Below are 23,000 nucleotides of genomic sequence, written 5' to 3' on the forward strand. Positions count from 1 at the left end.
ATATTTCCCCATCTCATTCCTACCCGTGTAAACTGCAAAATACCAGCTCATATGTCAGGAACAAAAAATATGCAAATTAAATAAATAAAAAATTCCAAAGCAGTCTGGTGTGAAAATGCGTCATTTTCATAAAGTCATTGTTCTTTTCTTTTATTTGCGTTTGTCAAATACAGGAGGATTCATGTACAGATGAGGGACAGGTAGAGAGAAAGACTGAAGCAACTGTACAGTATTTACAGGAGAGAAAAATAAGCAAACCTCCAAAATAACAATAATAATAACAATTATAATTATCATAGTAAACAACCAACAGATAAAAAACAAACAGTAAACACAGACGTTTCGCACACTTTAAAAACTATTACATCCCTCTGCACCGTCATGTTTTCTTTGAGAAAACGAACAAATACACCTTTTTCCTCATTTTCTTTTAAAGAACAAACAGAAAGAACACGTGTTTTTATTTTAAATACATTTTTCTTTTGCTCTATTTTTTTTTACCAAAAAAAAAAAGAAAAAGAAGAAAAAAAAGGAACTACACATTGCTTTGTCCCCACTCTTTTGTCCACATCCTGTCCGCCTTGTCCTTCATCTTAGGGGACAGGAAGAATAGGGGGGTTATGGGTGGCCCATTTCATGTACACCCTCATAAAACATGAGCATTATTATTCAAAATAATAACAGCAAACTGTCCCAGCTTTGGGAGGTAACCATGTATAAATGTCCATGTATAAATAATACAAATCATAATTGTTCATAATACATATTTATATATAAGAGTATGCATGGAACATAGCATTCAAAGCTCACCTCTGCCAAAACACTGCTGACCAGTGAGGTTTTCAACCCTGTTCCCTTTGGCACTATCTTTATTCGTCTCTGTGCAGACAACTGTCTTTACACACTCTCGCTCTTTTTTTGTTTTCATACCGTCTCCCTGTGGCTCCCGTCGCAGGGAGCTGACACATAATGAAAGAGAGGAATGAAAGCTTCTTTACAAAAACATTTTTATGTTAAAATGCAACGGCTTAAACCGCTACTGGCTCTTACGCATCCTGCAAAGGAAAATCTCATTTTCCTGCAACATGGCGGTGCACCGGTTTCATTTGAGTGAGAGGAGTTTCTCCTCTCTCCAAATAGGACGCACTTGAAACGTCGATAGCTGAATCTTAAGCCTTGTTGCTGAGCCTCAGCAGTTCAATGAAGGAATTGAACAGAGTCTCTAGCCAGCCCTGGTTGGCCATGCATTGCTGAACCACCTCCTCCTGACCTGGATCCTCCTCAGCAGCCTGTTCTATACTGTCCGTCTGAAGAGGGAGAACGAGAGAAGAGGGTTCTTACGAGCTAATACACGGATACAGCGATGCATTTCTCATATAAGCTCATATTTCCTCATACCTCCTTTTTACAGTGCAGAAAGGTGTGATATTTGTAGTGATGGAGAGAGTGATAGAGACTGTATATTCGACAAGTCTCTGTCGGCAGTTTCAGGTCCTGACAAGGAGATAGACATGGGGTTACAAGCAAAGAAAGAGAACTCTGAGACTTCATGAAAGATCCATTATTGAAATGCAATGGCTCCAAAAAGGTTACAGTTCACCAAAGAATGAACTTTACTTTGTTGTTGACTTGACTTTTTCATCCATGCAAAAAAAATGAAAAATATTTTTGTTCATTAAATGAAAGTGTTGTTTTGGACGCCATTGATGTTAATTTGACGAAAACAGTTAAAACATTCTTCAAAATATCTTCTCGTGTTTCATCATAAAGGTTTGCAACGATATGAGGGTGAGAAAATGATTTGAATGAACTGTCCCTTTAAGCCACACTGACATATAGAAAACAAAACAAAGCAATTGGCATCTACAAACAAATTATGCCATTTTTGCTATGACATTTAATCAAATGGCTCTCGGGTGATTTTAGTGGAGGTATGACTTCCCTCAAGATTTACACAGGTGTCCTAGCAATGCATCACATTAATGGACACAATCATTATAAAAAAGAATTTCTTAAAAGGCAAGCTTGTACTGTTTTGTAGTAGAGGTGTAAATCGGACATTTCATCATGATACGATCTGACATTGATTCTATTAGCCAGCGATACGATATCTGCCGTTATTTCAAAACATGTTGCAAGTAACTGTGATCAATATATTTAAATTATTTTACAAACCAGCACTATTTTTATGAACTGTATGCAAAATACAATAATATGTGATGACCGCTTGCTATTTATAATAGTCAAACAAGTTTTAAAGTACATTTGATAGATTTATAAAAAATATGTATATATTATTTTCGCATTGCATCAATATATCATATTGTTAGTCATTTGACTGATGCCTCAATCCATATCATCGGTACACCCCTATAATGCAACCACATTTTTATGTATTTTTAAATGGCTGAAGTGCCTATATACTTCTTGGGGTCGCTTACTCAACGGCTTTATCATGTAAGTGAGAAACAATCAAGTTATACAACTTGCCTGCTGTTTAGGAAGGCTCCTTTTGACTCTGTTTAGGGTTTTGCGGTTGTAACTCTCACCACCCAGGTGCACTTTAACCGCTCCAGAGTCCAGGGAGTCTGCTGTCATTTGAGGGAACATGTGCAGGGTCTCCTACATGAGAGAGAGGATGGGGAGTGAGAGACTGCCAGACATGTTCCTCAGAAAACACAAATCAAGAGGTCTTGAGTACTCCGAGGAATAACATTTGAGTATGTAAGCCAGTGTCACCTGATGTTGGACACTCATGTTGACCCTCCTCAACAGCCTTCGTTTCTGTTCGTTGAGGATACTGTCAATCTTCCTCATGGGTGGGAGATAAAGCTCATCTAAGGCCAAAACGGATTATTACACACATATAAATGCATCTTAGTACCCATTACTCATCAAGTTTTTCACTAGTTAATTTGAAATAGTCCTGCGGTGTGACAAATAGTTTTTTTCAAAGTACAAATATTCCATTTTCATTCAAAAGGGTTACAATACTTTTGAAATAAGTCTCTTATGCTCACCAAGGCTTCCTTGTTATCAACATTGAAAACACTTCTGCTGCTTAATATTTTTGTGGAAACTGATACTTTTTTTTTTCAGGATTCTTTTATGGATGTAAAGAAAGTTCAAAATAACAGAATGAAATGGAAATATTTTCTAACATTAGAGATTTTTTACTGCCACTTTTGACTAATTTATCGCATCCTTACTGAATAAAAGTAATTTCTTTCAAAAGACAAGCAGCAATAATATACATTTAAACACTTATTTATGAAACTTAATTGAACAGCCTTCAGTAGTCACTGTAGCTTTCCTCTTTTCTCAGCATCTTTTCCTAGTCATTATTCTTCAAGTCTCACCTCATTGTCCTCTCTCTCAACCTCCCTTACTTTATTAACCTCCTTTTTCATTATTCTTTCTATCCCTCTTTCCCTTAATCACCCAACCCTATCCTCCACACAGGCACTTTATATTTAACCAAATGATGTGTGCTCACCGTTGGTGTCCTCCAGAGCTTGGATCATGTCAGGGTCCAGAGCAGTGCTGACCAGCATCTCTACATAACTGCGGAACATTTCTCTCATGGCCCGACTGTTTATCCCACTGCGTGTGGATACTGAGGATGGAACAGATGCAAAACAAGTGAAAAAACAAAAAACAAAAGGCCATCACCTGAAAATACTCACACACACTTTAATAACATAGTTTTGGCTCCACATAACAGGAAATTGGGAGGCTGAATTTAGTTAGTTCACCCGAAAATGAAAATGTTGTCATTAATCACTCACCCTCATGTCGTTCCAAACCCGTAAGACCTTCGTTCATCTTCGGAACACAAATTAAGATATTTTTGATGAAATCTGAGAGATTACTGAACTTGCTTCCGGGTTCTACATCAGAACGCTGGCTCAGTATTGGCCAGCTCCTGCGTCAGCATCATACGCATGTGTCGTGGTGCTCACGTGAACAGCGTCGGCCAATAATGAGCTGGCGTTCTGACATAGAACCTGGTAGCGCTGCACTGTTTACAACATGATCAGCGTAGGAGACTGACACTGAAGAGAAGAAATAGTTGAATAAATTCGGATTTCATCAAAAATATCTTCATTTGTGTTCCAAAGATGAACGAAGGTCTTACGGGTTTGGGACGACATGATGGCGAGTAATTAACAACAGAAATTTCATTTTTGGGTGAACTAACCCTTTAAGCAGCTTTTGAGTTCTGGGAGCCAAGACAAACCTTACATAAAAGTACTGTGCTGGTATTAAAGGTAAAACCATGGTACTTTGATATATAACAATATTCACATTCAGTATCATGGTTTTAACATGGTACTTCGAAGAATGCCAAAGTACTACCGTGTTATACACTACCATTCAAAAGTTTGCAGACAGTAAGATTTTTATTTTATTTTTATTTTTAAAGAAATGAATACTTTATTCAGCAAGGGTGTATTCCGTTGTTTAAAAATGACAAATAACTAGCTAAAATCAGTAGAGCACAGCGCTATCAACAACAAGGTCATGGGTCAGGCAAGAACTAACTAACAAACAAACAAATAAATAAATAAATAACGTGTACCCTGAAAATTATGCAAGTCGCTTTGGATATAAGCAATGTAATGTAATCCGGAAAAAAACGTATCATAGTTTCCACAAAAAATTAAGCTGTTTTCAACATTGATAATAATAATAAATGTTTCTTGAGCAGCAAATCAGCATAATTGAATGATTTCTGAAGGATCATAAGACACTGAAGACTGGAGTGATGATGCCGAAAATACAGCTTTGACATCACAGGACTATGTTTACCATTTCATATCGCTGTTTTTACTGTATTTTTAGTCAAATAAATGCAGCCTGGGTAAGCATTACAGACTTTTTACAAAAACATTAAAAAAAAATGTAATTACCAACCCCAAACTTTTAGTGTGTAAACTGTAGTCTGTACTGCCATTACATTGAAAGAAGCTGCTGATGTAGCTTTGAATATTTCTGCAAAACCACACACAAATGTTAACACCGTAAACTGCACACACATAACAAACCCATACACACCTTCATCCTCACTGGGCGGGTCAGGGGAAGAGTCTGAATCAGAGGAAGAGGGCATTTCTTTAAGCCACTTCTTCCTCTTTTTAGGTGGAGGTTCTGCCTTTACTTTCACAGGCCTGCTCCTCGTCCTGTCAACCCTCTTCTCTGCGACTCTCTTCTCCTCTTTGACCCTCCCGCGCTCCACAACTGCTGTTCTCCTCTCTAGCTTCTCTTGAGTTTGTCGCTCTTGGAGCTTCTTTTCCTTCTCCCTCTCCTTCTCTTGTTTTTCCCTTTCCTTCTCTTTTTCTCTTTGTCTCTCTCTCTCGTTCTCCTTTTCTTTTTCCTTTTCTTTTTCTCTCTCTTGTTTTTCCCTTTCCTTCTCTCTTTCCCTTTCCTTTTGTCTCTCTTTTTCTCTTTCTCTTTCTTTTTGTTTCTCCCTCTCTTTTTGCTTTTCAAGTTCTCTCTCCCGCTCCTCTTTTTCCCTCCTAGATTTCTCGATCTGCTCCCTCTCTCGTTCTCGCTCCCTTTCCTTTTCTCTTTCTCTCTCCTTCTCTTTTTCTCTTTGCTCTCGTTGCTTTTTTTCCCGTTGCCTCTCTCTCTCTTTCTCTCTATCCTCTCGTTCCATGCGAGGTGGAGTCAGGCTATGTACAGGTAGTGGCTTAGGGAGAGACTGGCGTCTGGTGGGAAGAAAACACATTCATCTTAGCAATGTTATAATGATAATATACTGACTAAACTGACAGTTCACCTAAAATGAAAATTCCATAATTTACTCACGCTCACATAATTTCAAACCTGTATACTGTGTTTCTTTGGAATAAAAATAAAATAAATAAATCTAAAAATTAAAGCATATCATGCAGGTTGGATGCCAATGTCATTAGTTATTGCATGTCTCAAGATCAAATGTCAAACTCTGTGCCACAATTGCCATATTGATTATCAATGAAATAAATATAAAAATGTTGCTGGTTTCTCACACAAACCTATCGCATGTCTTCAGATGACTTGGAATATGGTGCATGAGATGGGTGGACTACATGTATAGTGCTTTTAAAAAAAAAGTCTGCTTGACAGACATGGCGCCCCTGTATACTGTTATCGAATGAAAACGTGAAGATTCTTAATAAAAAAAAAAGACAAACATTCAGGTTTTGAACACCATGAGGGTGAGTAAGTCATGACAACTCTTTGAATGACAGTAACTACTGTATTAACTAATATACATCAAAGGACCAAAGTACCTTCAGAAGGTCATTTAGGGTGAAATTACCTCAGTGTGAGACTGGGCCGATGCCAGGGTTTCCGCGAGCACACTCGGACATAATCCTTTTTATTCACATTCTCCAAGAATTTGACGTATAAGCGCTGATAACGCATCTTTGCATCTCCAAAGTAGCCCAAATACTGCCAAAGAGTGACAGAGGAGTTTACTGTGGTGGTGTAGCATTACATTTTAATGCAAGACATCAAATGAATGCTATCAATGCTTAACAAATAAAAAAAGACACTTACATTACTGGTAGCACAAAACTGTCGCTGGCCATCTTTGATTTCAGGAGCAAACTTCTGCAGCAGAGCTTTCTGGACCCTCCAGATTGGAGGAGGCTCTCGTCCAGTCTGCAGCGCTAGCTGAGAAAAGCCAAGAGAATTGAGAATCAAATTAAGACAAAATCTCATTCACCAATCTCATTTCATCTTTCTTTTTTTTTTTGACATCATAATGTTCGATCAAAATGACATAACCGGACCTTTCAGTGAAACAATACTAAACTTCTTCAATCATTTAGTCTGCTTAAACCGCGACTCTCCACATTCCTCCAGCAAACTTGCATTCATTTTTAAGGGCAATGCTCTCAAAATCCAACTAATAACTGATGGATAAAGTTCCCACTCTAGATTTATTTATTTTCCACTTTTCCGTTTCACTTGGATGTATGTCACACTACGGAAGAAAAGATCTGCCACTACTTCCGTTTTATTGCAACTTTAAATTTTAAATGGTGGACTATCCCTTTAATATTTACTCACCCTCATGTTGTTACAAACCTGTATGAGTTTCTTTTTTCTGTTGAACACAAAAAAACATATTTTCAAGAATGTTGATAACTAAACAGTTGACGGTAGCCATTGACTTCCAAAGTATTTTTTTCCTACAATATAAGTCAATGGCTACCGTCAACTGTCTAGTTACCAACATTCTTGAAAATATGTTATTCTGTGTTCAACAGAACAAAGAAACTCATACAGGTTTGAAACAATATGAGGGTGTGTAAATGAATAAAATAAAAAATTGTGGGTGGACTATCCCTTTACGCATCCAAATATGAATTCTACATGCAGAATAGACCTTATTCACAGCAGCGCCAGTTCTGATTTCCAATAAATTTCAGTAGACAAAAAACTCCAGACAACATGAGCAGTGAAAAATTATAAGTGATGAGCCTCATACCTGTCATGGCGCTGCTCTGAATAAGATCTTTACTTCTAAAATAAAAAAGCAGAGGATTTTTACCTTAAGAGTACCAATATCTTCAGTGCGCACTACAAATTCATCCCTCTCTCTGAAGATCCCCTCCCCCCCACTCTCGCTGTCATCATCCTCACTCTCTCCCGCGATGGCTGCGTTGGACTGTTTCTTAGCCAGGTGTAGTGAAGTGATCTGAGGCGTCGGGGCATCTTCGGGGGTGGGGGGCGAGGCCGGGGAGGACTGGGGCAGTTCTTCGGGAGGAGGCGGGGAGGGGGATGGTGGGGGTGTAGCAGAGGGGGGCAGCGTGGGTGGAGGCGGAGAGGGAGAGGGGAGAGCAGGTGGAGAGGGGCTGGGAGGCAGGGAATTGTGCAGTAGTGGCTGTTGCTGCTGTAGATTCTCCTCCTCTTCTTGAGATGAAAGAGGGGAGGGGAGAGATAGAGGAGGAGGAGGCAGAGGGGATGGGGAGGAGGAGGTTGGGGGAGAAGGAGAAAGGGACGGAGGAGAAGGAGGTGCAGGAGGAGGCTCAGACGGAGATCCTAAAACAATGGAAGAATTAATATTTCATTGATTTTAATATTTGACTGTAGGTATGTTAATATACTCACTGTCAACCAGCATTTCATTCTCAGGCTCTTCTTCCTCTTCCTGCTTGCTCTCCTCTGTCCTTATCTGATCTACTTCCTCTTTCTCAATTCTGTCTTCTTCCAACTCATCTCCTTCCTCGTCACATTCATTCTGTCTGTCTTCCTTCTGCTGTATTTCTTCATGCATCTGCTGCACAGGTTCTTCCTGTTCATCATCCTCGCCTAGAACATGTGCCTCCTCCTGTGGGTTGGGCTGTGAGTGTGAATCCAGTTCCTGTGATGCGTGCATCTCGACCTCAGGTTCAGTGTGTACGTGCGGGACAGATTCAGCTTGTGGGGGTGGCGGGGGTGTGTTAAGAGAAACTGTCTGTGGAGTGGGAGGCGATGGTGTAGGAGGAGGTGGAATGGCAGCGAGGCTGTGGGGCGTGTCATAGAGGGCAGAAATGGCTGATGAGATGCTCTTCTGCAGGTCCTGGTTCTTACTGACAGAGTCTTCCTCATCTGAGGAGAATGACGGTAGGGTCTCCAGATTCCTCTTGAACTCCTCGTCAAGTCTTTTACAGGGGGATGGACAGTTACTGAGACCCAGGCTTCCATTACCCTCATTCTCTCCAAAGGGTGGAGGGGGAGGAGGAGGTGGTTGTGGGGATAATGGGCGAATGCCTCCCTTTACTGAAGAGGAATCTGTGGAAGTGCACCCATCCACAGAGAGGGGCCCAGGTGGATCTTCAGTGCCTGGCTGCTTCTTCCCCGTTTTCAAGAAATCCAGAAAGGAAGTTATGAAACCCGACTTCAGCTCTGAAGATTTCTCCTCCGTCTGAGAGCAAGAGATGCATAGGAATTAAAGAGGCAGAAGATGACAAAATGCAAAAAATATCCAAATAGCATAGAAATGTTTAAGCAGGAGACAAAAATACAAAATAGGGCCAAGGAAAATAAAAATACAACCAGAAAAGAGCTCACAAATAAACAGTAATAAAATTTACTTTTTTGATTAACATCTTTATATGATATAATCAGTGTAGTCCCACTCTCTTACATTAGGTGTGTCTAGAGGGAGGTAAAACACCTTACTGAACAGCAGGGTGGTTGATGACGAAGAGGAATCTGGAGACCCTACTGTCATATGAATCCGTAACCTTAGCAACAGCCACCCTAGCAACAGCGCTCTCCTTTTCTTTTATTGCATTTTTTAAGAACTCAGTCATCAGGGTGGCCTGCCAATCATCTTAGTCTATGTACTCTGCTCCCTCTAGTGGCAAAGTGAATACACTGAGAACAATGCTTCCTCAGTAAAATAAACGAGGTTAAAGAAATTCTAATTAATTGTATGTATAATGTGTCAAATATTATGGTCATATTTGGTCAAAATATGAGTGGTTTGTTGTCTTCTGTCAGAACTACACCTGGACATTGGATCAAGAATAAAAATGAATGAAAGTCTTACTGAGTCAGAGAGTTTCTGCATGGTGGCCCAGGCCTCTGGGGTCATTTGGTCATCCATGTCTCCCTCCCAGGACATCTGCAGATAAATAATACAAACATTGTATATACAGAACATGCACATTTCTACACATAACACCCTAGACTGGCCCTTCTTTCCTGAGGCTACCTGTTACGGTGTCAACAGAGGATATTTCATAAGTGCAAGTTAAACATATGGAGGAGGGAATAATTTGATAAAGGCTGTAAAATGTTGGCAAGTAATTGAATCATCATGTTTAGGAACATGGTTTTCATAATGTAACAGCAGGTGTTTGCTTAAACCATTTAGGACAACACATTTGTGAATTTGACATGTATAGTTTTCTTTCCCACCCCCCAAATCATTTCATCATCTAGATATTTCGGTATTTGGAAAGAACTACTCAAGTTGCTGATCATCTCATCATAGATGAGCTTGTTCGCAGTTCAATAAGTGACTTTCCTTTTGCATTTGCATAAATCATCATTTTTTTCACATGCTGCTTCCCACCAATCCGCTCTACTGCTGATTAATACTGTCTAACAGTGTTGTGTAATGCTAAGACAAATGACTATAAATATGCTTGTCCACTAAAGTCCACTAAAAATGTTTAACTAAAAAGTTTGAACTAAAAAGAACAAATTTAGCAAACCATTTTTATATAGTAAAATTAATCTATCACAGCTGCCAACAGTCTGGCCTGGCAGGTCTTCCACATATTTGACCTCTTCCAACTGCACCTCCTCCATTAAACTTTGCTCTAAATCTGTAGATCATTTGAGTATATCAAAAAGACCCAATATGAACTAGTACATGGTTTGTCATGTTTTTGGTCATGACGCCAATTGCATGCAAAACAGACCTTTCTAAAGATTAGGAAAGGATACAGTTATTACAATAAATAATTTAACTGCAAAATCACGCAATTGCCATTTGCTCTAAATTTTACATTGAACAATGAACATCTGGAGTTATTAAAACATTTTCTGTTAAATTTCAACATTCATTAAACATTTTAGCAAGCTGAGACTCACCTCTTGGGGTTTCTGCTTCATCTTTTCCTGACCACAGCTCATATCATTTCTGTTCATGTCAATTCTGTTTAGATCCACACTGGTAGTGGGCCCTGGGCTCAAACCAAGAGATGGCGCAGATCCTACTGAACCATCAGACAAAACTGGATCTGTACTAGACAGGGAGTCTGTCCTCAGGAGGGAATCAGATGAAGGCATGGAGGGAATAGGGAGCTTAATCTGGTAGGAAAAAATTAAGTTATATTTTTACATAAAAGCTATTTCTTGAATGAATACGTAATTTAGGTTTGTGGAAATGATGGATCGATGAAATTGTAACAAATGTAATTTATATCTTATTGGTGCAAATTGTAAAACTTAACTTACTTTGATTGGTTTGATGGGTTCTTGGTATTGTTGCTGAGGCTGATGCTGTGCAAGTTGTTGTTGATGTTGCTGTTGATGATGAAGCTGTTGTACATGTAGGTGCTGCTGTTGGTGCAAATGTTGTGGTTGGTGCTGCTGCTGTTGTTGCTGTAGATGTTGGTGCATGTGCTGTTGTAACTGTGGTTGATGATGGAGGTGAGGTGGTTGTTGATGGTAGTTCTGCCCCTTGTTCATGTCTCTGTGCATTTCTAACATTTGATCATCTTTCCTTCCACGCCCTCTTCCTCGACCACGGCCCCTTCTAGTCTCTCCACCAGGTCCTATCATGTTCCTGCAATATGGAGGCTCAGGAAGAGGGCGAATACGTGGCCTACCTCTGGGTCTTGGTGGACCCTCACGTTTAGGTTTGGTGGGTTTCCTCCCCCTTTTCTTTGGAGCATCATGTGGGAGCAGCTGTGGAGGAGGTCCAAGGGATGGGTACCCTGAAGGGTGACAGAAATCTAAATCACCCATCAAGGGGCTTAAACTGCCAACTCCTGAACCACTTCCAGACTTTCTGCAACTGGAAACGAGATCAGGAAGCAAGTCCGGGAGACGTCTGCTGTTTAAGCGGATGTCGGCTGGAACATCTGCTTTATCCTCATCATCCTCAAACTCATATTCTTGAGCATAGTTCTTCTTAGCCTGTGATTGCACGTTAGGGTCTTTCCTCTGTTTAAGGAGGTGAAATGAGCTTGTTTTCAAAAGTTTTTTAGGTCTAGAAGAGCAAAAGATTGGTGAGGTGAGTCCCCCTGTGCCAGGACCACTACCTACACCAGAAGAGCCCATCATTTTGTTTCCAGTTCCGTCCACAACGTGTCCCGTGCTACCCATCCCAAGGCCTGGGCCCTGAGACTGAATTAAGCCCAGTTGTTCTGTGTTTACAGTGGATGGGAGTTCATGGGATTTCAAGGGGTCCAAATCTAAGTGCATAGTACCATTGCCAGATTCAGACAAACTGTGACAATACTGCCCATAACCCTGATCACCATGGTGACCCATCATGTCATATGCACCCCCTCCACCACCTGTAGTTTTAACTGCATCCATTCCATCTTGTACTGTTCCATGTGCCTCTGGCACACCATCTTGACCTCCTTGTCCTGCACTTCCACCTCCCCCAGCACAGCTTGCCTTGTAGTCCTCAGAACAGAACATATCCTCCATCCCTGGAAAAAAGGATCGATCCTCATCTTGGAGAAGAGAATCTGGGAAACAAATAGATGTCAGTGGCACAAACCGTTGTTGCTGTTCTTGGTTCTGACCCTGGCTCTGAGCTGTTTTCCCCACAGGACTGCCAGTGTCATATTGATGCTCTTTGAGCTGATCTAGCTGTGGCTGTGAGAGCTGGGACTCTTGTTCCCTGGGCTGGGATTGGGGCTGTGGTGGTCCAGAAGCTGGTTGCATGTGGTGAGGGTGCTGGTGAGGGTGTTGATGGTGAGAGTGTGTCTGTGGCTGATGGTGGGCATGAGGGGGTGGATGGTGTGAAGCCATATGGTGCAAATGAGAGGGAGTTGACATGCTCAAATCAGGCTCAGACAAGAAATCATGAAGTTCTGTTGATGGTTGTTGAGGGTGGTGGGACTGATGGTGTGTGGACATCCTATGTTGTTGCTGTTGTCTGTGATGATCAGCAGTGCTCCCATCTCCTGCACCAACTCTATCAGAGGGCCCTGTCCCTTCTCGACTATTTGTCCTGGAGAGAGATCTCTCTAGCATGTCTAATGGTGAAACAGAATTCTGACTTGACTGGCTTTGGTTTCGCTGAGCCTCACGGCCATAGTGGACCTCCATAGTTTGGGACTGGAGCTGGAGTTGAAGTTGAGAAGCCTGTGGCTGAGTGTCTACTCCACCAGAGCCACCAGTACCCAATCCCCCAGTTGGTCCAAGCATCGCCTGCTGACTCATTGGGTGTTGTTGTTGCTGTGAAGGAGCCTGTTGGTTGTCCATCTTGTTTCGAGTGGTATGGGAAAGGACAGATTGCAGAAGGTGAGCCTGTGTGTTTTGATGAGAAGGGTCAGGTGGAGAATCCATTAGTCCAAGGGAGGACTGGGTCTGTCGCTGCTGCAAGTCTGGAGTTTTTCGCAGGTAGGGTAATTCTGGAGGATCCTGAGCTTTCTTAAGATCCATATGTGAGTGGGACATTGAATGGGGATGAGAGTGCTGTGAATGCTGAGGGTGATGTTGATGTGTTTGATGAGTGTAAGGGTCTCCTCTGCCATAGTGAACCACTGAACCAAGGGAGTCATGTTGACCATGGGAATGAGTGTGTGACAAAGAATCAACTGCACCTCGACCTCCATTTGCACCAGCTACAGATAGCACTCTATCAGTCTTAGTCTGTTGTTGCTTTTTCAGCGACATCTCCAACTGGTTCTCTAAACCTGTGCCGGGACCACAAGAGCCTGCAGCAACTGAAGCCACACTGTTGGTCGTATTATTGGTCCGAATGACACTCTGTAGATGATAACGTTCCTCAGATGCCTTGTTCAGTTCATAAGCTGAGAGAGACTTTCCTCCATCTCTATTCTGGGAAATGGACTGGGGCTGTGGTTGTTGTGAGGCTACTTGCTGAGTTTGTTGAGAATGATGCTGGGAGGGATTGGGTGCTGGACTCTGTGAGTGCAATAAGTGCTGAATCAAAAAGTCATCCTCATCTTCTTCATCCTCTTCTTGAGATCTTTCTACCCCAAGCATATCAGAATCAGACTTAGATTTTGGCGGTGTTGCATGATAAGACTGTGTTTGCTGGGATGGCACCCTTGTGTCTGAGTATCCTTGTGGAGAAGCCAGGAATGCTGGGGAGAGAACTGAGGATAGGTACTTGTTGCCCCCATTTCCTCCAGGTGATTGTGCAGGGCGAGTTGGGGCTGGGGAGTGCAGACCTGGGCGTACTATTCCAGAATTACTTGAGGGTGAAGGGCTGGAATCTGGGAGGTGGTATGATCCTGTGCCACTTGCTACACTAGTGCTACCACACACTGAACCACCCCCCACACTTCCTGAACTACCTGCTCCTGATCCAGTGGTACTGCTTGTTGTACCGGTACCACCTCCTGACACCATTAGGGCAGGTGAATGTCCTGTACCACCATAGCCCAGTGAAGGACTTCCTGCTCCTCCAAGAGATGGTGGCAAAGAACCATATCCTGAATCAGAGCCATAGACCACCTCAGCTGAAAATGAACGCCCTGTTGCTCCAAGGCTTCCATAAGCTTTTCCTGATCCCCCGAGGCTGGAACCAAGATCCTGGGTCTGCGGAGAACTAAATCCCCCATATGGCTGGGGCAAGTGAGAAGGGGGTGGCTGGCTTGGTGAATATGACTGTTGCTGTGGCGGGGTTTGACCAGGAAGGCCAGCAGTTGGTTTGACAGGAGCAACAGGAGAGCCGTATGTGGACAGGCAAGGTTTGGGTGGCTGCTGCTGTGTAGCAGAGGATGACACTGTGGGAGGTGGAGGTGGCGGGGGTTGTGGTGCTGACTGAGGTGGAGGTTGCTGCCTTGAGGGTGCAGCAGAGGTACTGGATGAGACATTAGGATTAGAAGCAGAGGAGGAAGAAGAGGAGGTGGAAGAAGCGGAAGGAGGGGTGTGAGGGGTTCGAGATGAGGAAGAGCCAGAGGAAGAGTAGCCACTACTTGAGCTGGAACTCTTTCCTGTTTTCCCTATACCACCACCCGAGCCAGCTGAGGAGGAGACTGAGGAGGAGGTGTAAGGGGGCTGGATGATAGGACGGTAAACTTGCTCTGATCGGGGAGAGGGTTTGGGGTCAGATGATGGACTCTGCTCACCCAGTGGACTACAGTTTATGGAGGAGCCATGCCGATGATGGGGTATCTGTTGGTATCCTGATGCACCACAACTAAGATAGTGATGTAGGGGATGAGGTGTAGAAGAGGAAAGTTGAGACTGTCCAGGAGAAGGTCTCTGGTAGTGTTTAATCACACTGTCTTGCCTAGGGATGGCTCTTTCCTGGGACTGTGGCGGTTGAGGAGGTGCAGAAGAAAATACAGAAGAATTGTAGAGCTGAGAGGACTGATCCTGCAGCTGTGAGGAAAGCAGGTTAAACTGATGTGGTAAGTGGCGTGTCGAGGAGGATGCAGGTGCTTGTGGTGGAGGAGCACTAGTGGGCTCTTGTGGCCCTCTATATGAAGCAGTCCCAGTCTGTGAAGACAGAAGACGGTCAAAGCCAAGACTTGACTGAGAGGGCGTTTTAATGTGCAGCAATGGATCATGGGGTGACAGGAGACCGTTGGAAGTAGGACTGAAGGTAGGTGTGTCCTGCAGAGATAATGATGGGGTAACTCCAGGGAAGGAGCGCCCTGAGAAGGATGCAGGGTGCTGATATGCCGACAGAGCAGAGGAAGAGGGAAATGAGCCAGAGCCAGGTAGTGCACCAGAAATGAATAGCTCTGCAGGGGCTGGAGTATGCATTGCTACAGCAACAGAGAGGGAAAGCAAAGGAAAAAGAAAAGACAATTATTCAGCAGTTAATAAGAGGATTCTCTATCTTTCTTTCATCATATATATCTGTGTTCACAATTAGATAATTCTATATTCAATATATCACAGCACTAACCAGTTTGCCAGGAGGGGGTGCGAAATTGAGAGAGAAGGGTAGAGGCAGAGGGGGGTGGCTGAGCACCTCGGGATTCCAAAGCAGAGATCAAGTTCATAACTGAAGCATCTGGTCCTGAGGTACTGGCATGATGTAGTCCAGTATCAAACAACCCTGAGAGCCCTGCGAAAGATGATTATCAAGACAAAGTCTAACACCTGGTCAGAGGATGTCTTTTATTCCCTACATATCTCAACATCAAGGTAAAGAATGACCTACAGTACTGTGCAGAGGTCAGTATGGTGTTAAATCAAATCAAAGATTTTTTTTGGAGGAACTTTTTCCAGTAATTAACTATTAACAATTTTGTAGACCTTACCTAAGCTCCTTCCTGCACCCCATGCCCCACCCTGTCCAGAAGTTCCTGGATGATGATTTGTTGCATATCCTTGTAGGGGGTGTGGTGTGGCATAAGGCTGACGGTGGAGGAGTTCTGAGTCTGGATGGGAGGATCTGGAGCTCCCATAAACCAAACTGAATAACAGAGGATTCAAAAAGAGGTAATTGACAGAGGGAATGGTACTGAAAGTGACACGATAACAGCAATTGTTTAGATACATTTTTATGCATAATATGAAATTTGGGTGCCTCACACAACCTTGTTCTCTTCCTTTACTTTTTTATGTATATATTATGCCCCAGACAATTAAATATTTATACTGTAAATGAGACTTTAGTGCTCAAACATTTCTATGTTTTTCCCCAAAAAATGTCTCATATGATAAAAAACACTCATATGATCTCATTTTTGAATAAATCAAAATTGAGTAGAATCAATTCAAAACAAAACTGTAAATAAAAGGTCATTTTCTATAGTTAAATTATACAAACATTAATATTCATAATTTTGCATAATAATAAACTAACAGTATAATATTACTGTTAATTTTGTAATAACTATATATTGTTAATCATATACATAATCATATTAATCTCTCCAGGATGCAGAGAAAATACAAAAAGAAAAAGTACATAGAAATAATTTGGCAAATGTCATTGATTTGGATCACTGACTATTGTTTTTCTCTTTTAAAAAACACATTCTTCATTTACTGTTCCCCCTCTCTTTGGGTAGTGAAAAAGTCTGTTGGGCTCTAGACTCATACTAAATCTCCGTATAGAGTATCAGATGACCCAGCTTGGCATTATTATCCCTCTCACACTATAGCCCCACACAAAGATTAGCTCTTTAATCAGCCTACTCACTTCCATATCCTCCCTCTCCCTAAAAGCTTGCAGGATCTGATTTTGCCAAATTATCAGCAATCATCACACCATATAAAAGAGAGGTTCTCAATATTGTTTACTCTATAAATAAGGCAAATATGTTGTCTCATCAATATGCAAGTCTTGAAATCTAAAACAAGACCATTTTTTAAATCATTTTTGTACCTTTTACCACTGCTATGCTTCACGACGTGCAGCTCAGAATTCTGATTGGCCACTCTGCCTGTTGCCAGCCAATCAACTGTCTTTTGCAGTCTTTGCAGACTGTCTCTGTTGTTCTCTTTCATAGAGAGTGGCCAGTTCAGTTGACAATGGCGGTTAGGATGTTGCTGAGGTAAGACACAGAGCGCTCATTGATAAAAGCTCTCCACTGACTGAATTGCCTTGGTAACCCCCTCCCTTCCATCCTCAACAGGCTCTTAGTGTGAGTACAGCTCAGTTAGTCTAGATCCCTCTCACTTTGAGACCAGAGTGGGAAGCCACAGACACCACATACTGAGTGAGCGCGTGGTGAGGGGGTGGGTGTCATTCAACAGAAGCGGTAGAGTGGACCAGAAAATCTATTTTAAATCCTATTAAAGAAAGACCTTATTCAAATCTTGTAGTGTAGCATTCAAGAATTACCTAAATAAATCTGTACAATCTGTATGCACAGTCTCTCATTAAATACTTCACAATTCAATCCAGATAGGATGCAAGAAAATCGATTTATATTGTCATTCTCCATTAAATAGACTCCTGGTCTCAATATAGTCACTGCAATACTTGTGTCTCCCAAAAGACCTTAATATATGTGACAAAGACAACTGATGTCCATCCTGAGGGGGTTTCATCTGGGAGCATGTCCATCTCTTTTAAAAACACCCTCATCTTAGAAAGCACAAGACTTGTGTAATTAACTGGATAAAAGCTCTAATGAACTGGGTTAAACATTTAAATGTCTGAGTGAGAGCACACATTCTTGCTGCCAACTGCTTCACTGATTGCACCTCTGGCATAATACACGATATACAGTGCTGTGACGAAAGTACCCTTATGATGTTTTGATACATTGCTGCTTCTGTTTGATTTTCTGAAATTCTTTTGTGGATTCGTTTCAGGTTATGCAGAACAAGGCAAGCATCGTAGATAAGCTGAGTCACTGCTTTAAAAAAAAAAAAAGTCATAGTACCATGCAAAAGTAACACATACCAGCAAAAAGAACTTTGAAAAAATAAGTTAGAAATATGTTGAAGTTATGAACTGGATATGAACAATCTTAAAAATAAAATAAAATAAAAACATGATGTGCCCTGACAGGCAGACGTTTCTCCTGCAACTTAATATCTTAAATAATTAATACACCATAGAATCTGTACTCTCTCTTCAAATGTGAGTATCCATGTACATAAAATAATTATTCTGTACAACCATAGGCAGCAGTGTGACTTGTAGATGATGCAACCGAGAATTAGACAACAATTGGCTCTTAATCCCAAAGAGGCAGCTTAGAGACGATCAGGGAATAGATGATGAATTTATGAAGAATTAGGTAAATTGAAGGACATCTTACATACAGTGGGGTCAAAAATTATTAGACAACTTAGTGCACCTATTTTGCTTTTTTAATAAAAAATTATTTCATTACAAATGACATCATCAGCATAACATTGAGTGAGAAGTTAAAAGTACATGCATTATTTGTTATTTGCTTTGTCATCTTTTATTTATAATGGTGACTTTAAAGCATAAGACAGACTTTTTTTATGGAATATTGCTAGGTTTATTATAAATGATTTATCCATGTAAATTATTATTCAAATTATTATTAATTAATGTGTCCTCACAATCTTTCATCTAAAACATAAACTTCCCCTGAGGCATGAGGGCTGGGCAATAATTCCTACCTCCAGCAACCAGCAACTCTCACACAATCCAAAAATCCAATCAATTAGTGATAGGCCAACATTTTCTCTCATTCCATAAGCCATTTCACTCACTTATATACACATCACAACAGGGAAGAAAAGCCCATTTCTGTTTCATGTCAACTGTTTCAGCAGGATTGAGCAAAAGTTTGTGCAAAACCTGATGATCATGTAACCATGATACAGGAAATCTTTATACCGTAACCGTTCCCACAGCCAATGTCACAAATGTGCTTTTTAATTAGTGACCTAGAAATAGTGACATCATACAGAATGACCTACAGTATAATGAAAATCATACATTTTCTGTGTAAATATTATATTTAGTAATATAAAATTTTAATTTGTATACATTTGGACCACACTATAAATACTCCAGATCCAATAATTTCATCCTCTCAAACTCTCTCACTTTTTTCATCTTGCTGGATTACACAATAGTCACTCAATTCATCCTGATAAACGTTTCACCTCCTGTTATTGCACCTGTTCTTGAGCTGATTAGCCATAATTTGACAATGAATGGAAAAAGAATAACAGGGAAAGAGAGGACACATGAAAAATAAATAAACAATGGAAGGAACAAGAAAAAACGGAACTAAACGAAAGGGGTTAAATTAGAAAGCTTGACTGAATCCACTGTACAAGACTGCTCCTAATTATATAGGCACTAATTCAACACAGTCCCCCCAACAGGTGCAAAATGTTTGCAGCCTGATGGGGAACTCCGTCATGGCCATTAATCTCCATTAAATCCGTGCAGAGGTGTGTGGTGGATGTACACAGCCCAAAAAAGGACAGAGGGCCTGGTGAACCTTGCCATCATGGAGTAGAATGCCTTTGTTGGCTTCATAACCTAAATGCAATGTGCAAAAGTCCCGTCAGGCAACAATTGTAGAATTTGATCTGTTTATTCTCATTTAATATTAACACATGCAACAACATTTCTTATTACAAAGCAATAGAATGTGGTGTCCTACACAGACCCCAGTGTCATTTTGTTTCATTCTATGCTAATTTAACTTTTCTTGGTGTTTCATCATTGCATAATGGCTCCAATGACCTAAAGTGGCGGTCTTACTATCTAATATTCATTCAAAAGCAGAAGCAATTTTTGGAAAACTAGAAGAGAGAATATTGGGTGAAACGAATTTCATTTCATTTTATCCAGTTGATGCTTTCAGCCTCTGCAGCAGCACTACTGAAGCTTGTCCATCATCATAAGCCTGAACTCATTAAGATTCTGGATTCTATCAATCTGCTTATGAGTCTACAGAGATGCTCGAGTCAGAAACACAATATTAAAGAATCCAACCGAAAATGGAGAAATTCCTTTCCGGACTTGCTAGGACTAAAGAGTCATCCAGGGATACTGGGTTGCAGTCTGGGTGATGCTACCTGTTACAAAAACTCAAACCACAACACAGCATGTGTGATCTTAGTCTGAATGGAATTCCTTATACACATAAAAGAGGTTTCCATGCATTTTGGGATGATTGCCCAAAAGAATAGCCCTATTGTTGTCCTGTCATGTAAGAAAAAAGGACCCACTCCAATAGTGTTACTACAATGCACAAATGATGAGACTTCTTTACGCATTTGTAAAAAAAAGAGAAAAAAAGAAATGCAACCTACAATGATAAATGTTTTTTGTTTAATCATAATAATTCCCATAGCAGATTCCATTGAAGCACAGAATTCACCAACATTATCATAATTCAAATTTCTTCACATTTCACGTCTGACTACATACAAGCAACGCGAGACAGTAAAGCCACCCAGAATGATTGCACGCTGCTAAGATTGATTTGGTTGTCACGGCGACTGATAACGCACGTAGCCGGGTGCCTTTGAACTGTAAGTAGGCCGCGAAAATAGTGGAACACGGTTGAACGACTAAAACAGCGAAAGCACGACACTGTAAGTGTCCCGTTTCCAGGTATGACAATGACAATATCACCACTATTTTAATATTATAATGCAGCACTTCCTAAAAGTATCAACCGTTATGAGCAAGTCTTTATTTACTATACAGAGATTTAATGGCTAGTCAGATGTAAAACTAAACATGGAAATACCTTGTCAGATCATTTTATTCAACAGTGTCCCCCAATCCACGTTGCTATGGATATTTAAATATTTAATCCAATAATAAGTTTTTATCGGTCACATTTTCTGTTTGTGAAACCTTTATGGCTGCAAATACGTTTGCAGTGCGTCTTACGTTTATGTTTACAGTGTGCACGTCTCGGTCGGTCACGCTGTAATTTCACTGAGGAACACTCGTGAACACTACACAATTCTGGTACGTTGCCAAAGTGACTACTAACGACAGTATCCTCAACGACAGAGATGGAATTTTCCCGTTAGATAATAACGAGACTAAACAGGCTATGCAAAGTTTGGGTTGTTGTTGTTGTTTTTAATTATGCAATGTCGGAGAGTAGTAAGCATATGAGTTAGTAGCGGTTCATATGGCGTTTAATATAGCCTAGCTGCAGTCAGTCTTGTGACATGTGTAACTGAATAATACATGTTGACTGTAAGGAACTTCACTTCTGCACTGAGTAATTTCCCGTTCAGATAAATATGTTATGTATCCATTTTTTTTACCCGTTTAACACAAAATGTATTTTTCGTGAATAAACCCCTTATTTTACACAAATACGTTAGCTACAGGGATAAGCTGCATACAGTAGCTAGCAAGCATTTCATTCCCAAATATAATGTTATGTGGTTGCTTGTAATCGGTTGCCTCCTAAATAAAGCTTTGTCAACGTGCATTTTGTGCCACGCATTACTCACTACTCTGAATTAGCGTGTATATAAGTCCGGCATGCAATGTCCGGTTTGGTGCGCCTCCAAGGCAAAAGGCTTGATTTTTTTCATTTTTGATAATACGCTAGCAAGCTAGCTAGCAACATTATCCCATCCCCCCTCTTTTCGCCCCTCTCCCCCTTTTCTGTCTCAGTCTACCTTCCGTATCACGCATTAACTCTCAATCGCATTCCTTGCATTTTCGAGACACCCCCTCCTCCCTCAGAAATGACAATACTGATGGCTGTACGTGGACCCAGCGACAATATAATGCATGCAAGTGAATGAACATAGCACTGGGAGCGAGAGAGAGAGGGAACATGCATTGCGTCCGTCCGTCCGTCGGCATGGGCATTGTTACAGCCAGCTAAGCATATTTATGCATCCAGTGCATGGAAGTGTACTTGCACAGGCGCCTTACCTTGCCTTCGCCGATCTCTCGTAACTCCATCCCGTTCCAGCGCCCAGATCACCGAATCCTGTGCCAGGATAATTTCTATCCATTAAAGAAGAGACAAGGGATGAAGATGGAGAGATAGACAGGGGGAAGGGGAGGGAGGTATTTCCTAAATTCTAACACACTATCTCTCCCCGTGTCCTTTCCTCTGCGCTCGGTGTCTGTTTATCTCTCCTGTTTCACAAGCAAGTCCTCAAGAATAGGACCAGCACAGAGGGGGAGAGGAATGGAGGGAGGAGGAGAAGGAGGAGGGGGAGATGGAGGATACAGAGGGGAGGCGGGTGAAGTATTACACCAACCACCGCCACCACAAAAAATCCGGTTTCTTCCTCCCCTCCCCTCTTTTGCCCTCTTATATATCTCGATGCCTATTGTCCTTCTTAGCAGAAACAGCAAACGCGGCTGATGCTCTGCATGTCGAATTCTGATGCCATTGCTTGTTACACCCACGAGACATACGACACGTGCTGATTGTACCCTATTTCAGTTGTTCGTATACTGCATTGCCACAAAAAGGTGAGATAGTAGGTATCTATAAATAGTAGTCTACCGAGGGCGCGTTTTTATTCAGCTGTTGCGCCCCAAATATTTACATCATGGATTGGATGTAAATTCCTTTCCTCACCGGGATGGAGGCTCTTCGTCAGAAACAATATTATTGTTGTGACTAGGTTCATTTCAATCCGCAAAATGTATAAGAGCCATACAAGAAGCTAGTATAATGCTTTAAAACCTCACATAAAAGTTACAATGCCTGGGATTAAAATCGCTATTTTCAGGTATTTAGGCAAGAAAGACGCCATTTTCAAGAGTGGACTAACAGGCTCTCGCGCGCACACACATAAACATATCCCCCCCCACCCGACTCGCTTGTCACACTCTCACATACGCAGTCTGTCTGGAAGTCTCGTGCGTACTGCCGCCTTGTTACAGCACAGATAGAGGCACTACTGAGTTTTGTATGCTCTCTTCTGATACTCTGAAA

General features: G+C 41.4%; 1 protein-coding gene across 1 annotated transcript; it reads right to left on the reverse strand.

Annotated features, from left to right (window-relative positions):
* Positions 1-105: 105 nt before the first annotated feature.
* prr12b (proline rich 12b) lies at positions 106-22,950 on the reverse strand. The gene is made up of 16 exons (XM_082177398.1): positions 21,980-22,950; positions 15,927-16,081; positions 15,569-15,730; positions 10,954-15,425; positions 10,588-10,806; positions 9,536-9,610; positions 8,110-8,905; positions 7,550-8,040; positions 6,550-6,666; positions 6,308-6,441; positions 5,059-5,711; positions 3,497-3,616; positions 2,740-2,837; positions 2,491-2,622; positions 1,399-1,494; positions 106-1,307 (listed from the first exon to the last, which is right to left on the reverse strand). The coding sequence occupies exons 1-16, from the start codon at positions 22,060-22,062 to the stop codon at positions 1,170-1,172; spliced, it is 7,941 nt and encodes a 2,646-aa protein (XP_082033524.1). The 5' UTR covers positions 22,063-22,950; the 3' UTR covers positions 106-1,169.
* Between the last annotated feature and the right edge of the window lie 50 nt (positions 22,951-23,000).

This window comes from Leuciscus leuciscus, assembly GCF_965113295.1.
Source record: "Leuciscus leuciscus genome assembly, chromosome: 1".
In the NCBI taxonomy this organism is placed as follows: domain Eukaryota; kingdom Metazoa; phylum Chordata; class Actinopteri; order Cypriniformes; family Leuciscidae; genus Leuciscus; species Leuciscus leuciscus.

What these genes read in the sequence shown, in the direction of transcription:
- prr12b (XM_082177398.1), bottom strand. Translation starts at nt 22,062, where the DNA reads ATGGATAGAAATTATCCTGGCACAGGATTCGGTGATCTGGGCGCTGGA. An exon ending in GAGAGATCGGCGAAGGCAAG is followed by an intron (nt 16,082 to 21,979) that starts GTAAGGCGCCTG and finishes TCTGTTATTCAG; the next exon opens with TTTGGTTTATGGGAGCTCCA. An exon ending in AACCCATCAAACCAATCAAA is followed by an intron (nt 10,807 to 10,953) that starts GTAAGTTAAGTT and finishes TTTTCCTACCAG; the next exon opens with ATTAAGCTCCCTATTCCCTC.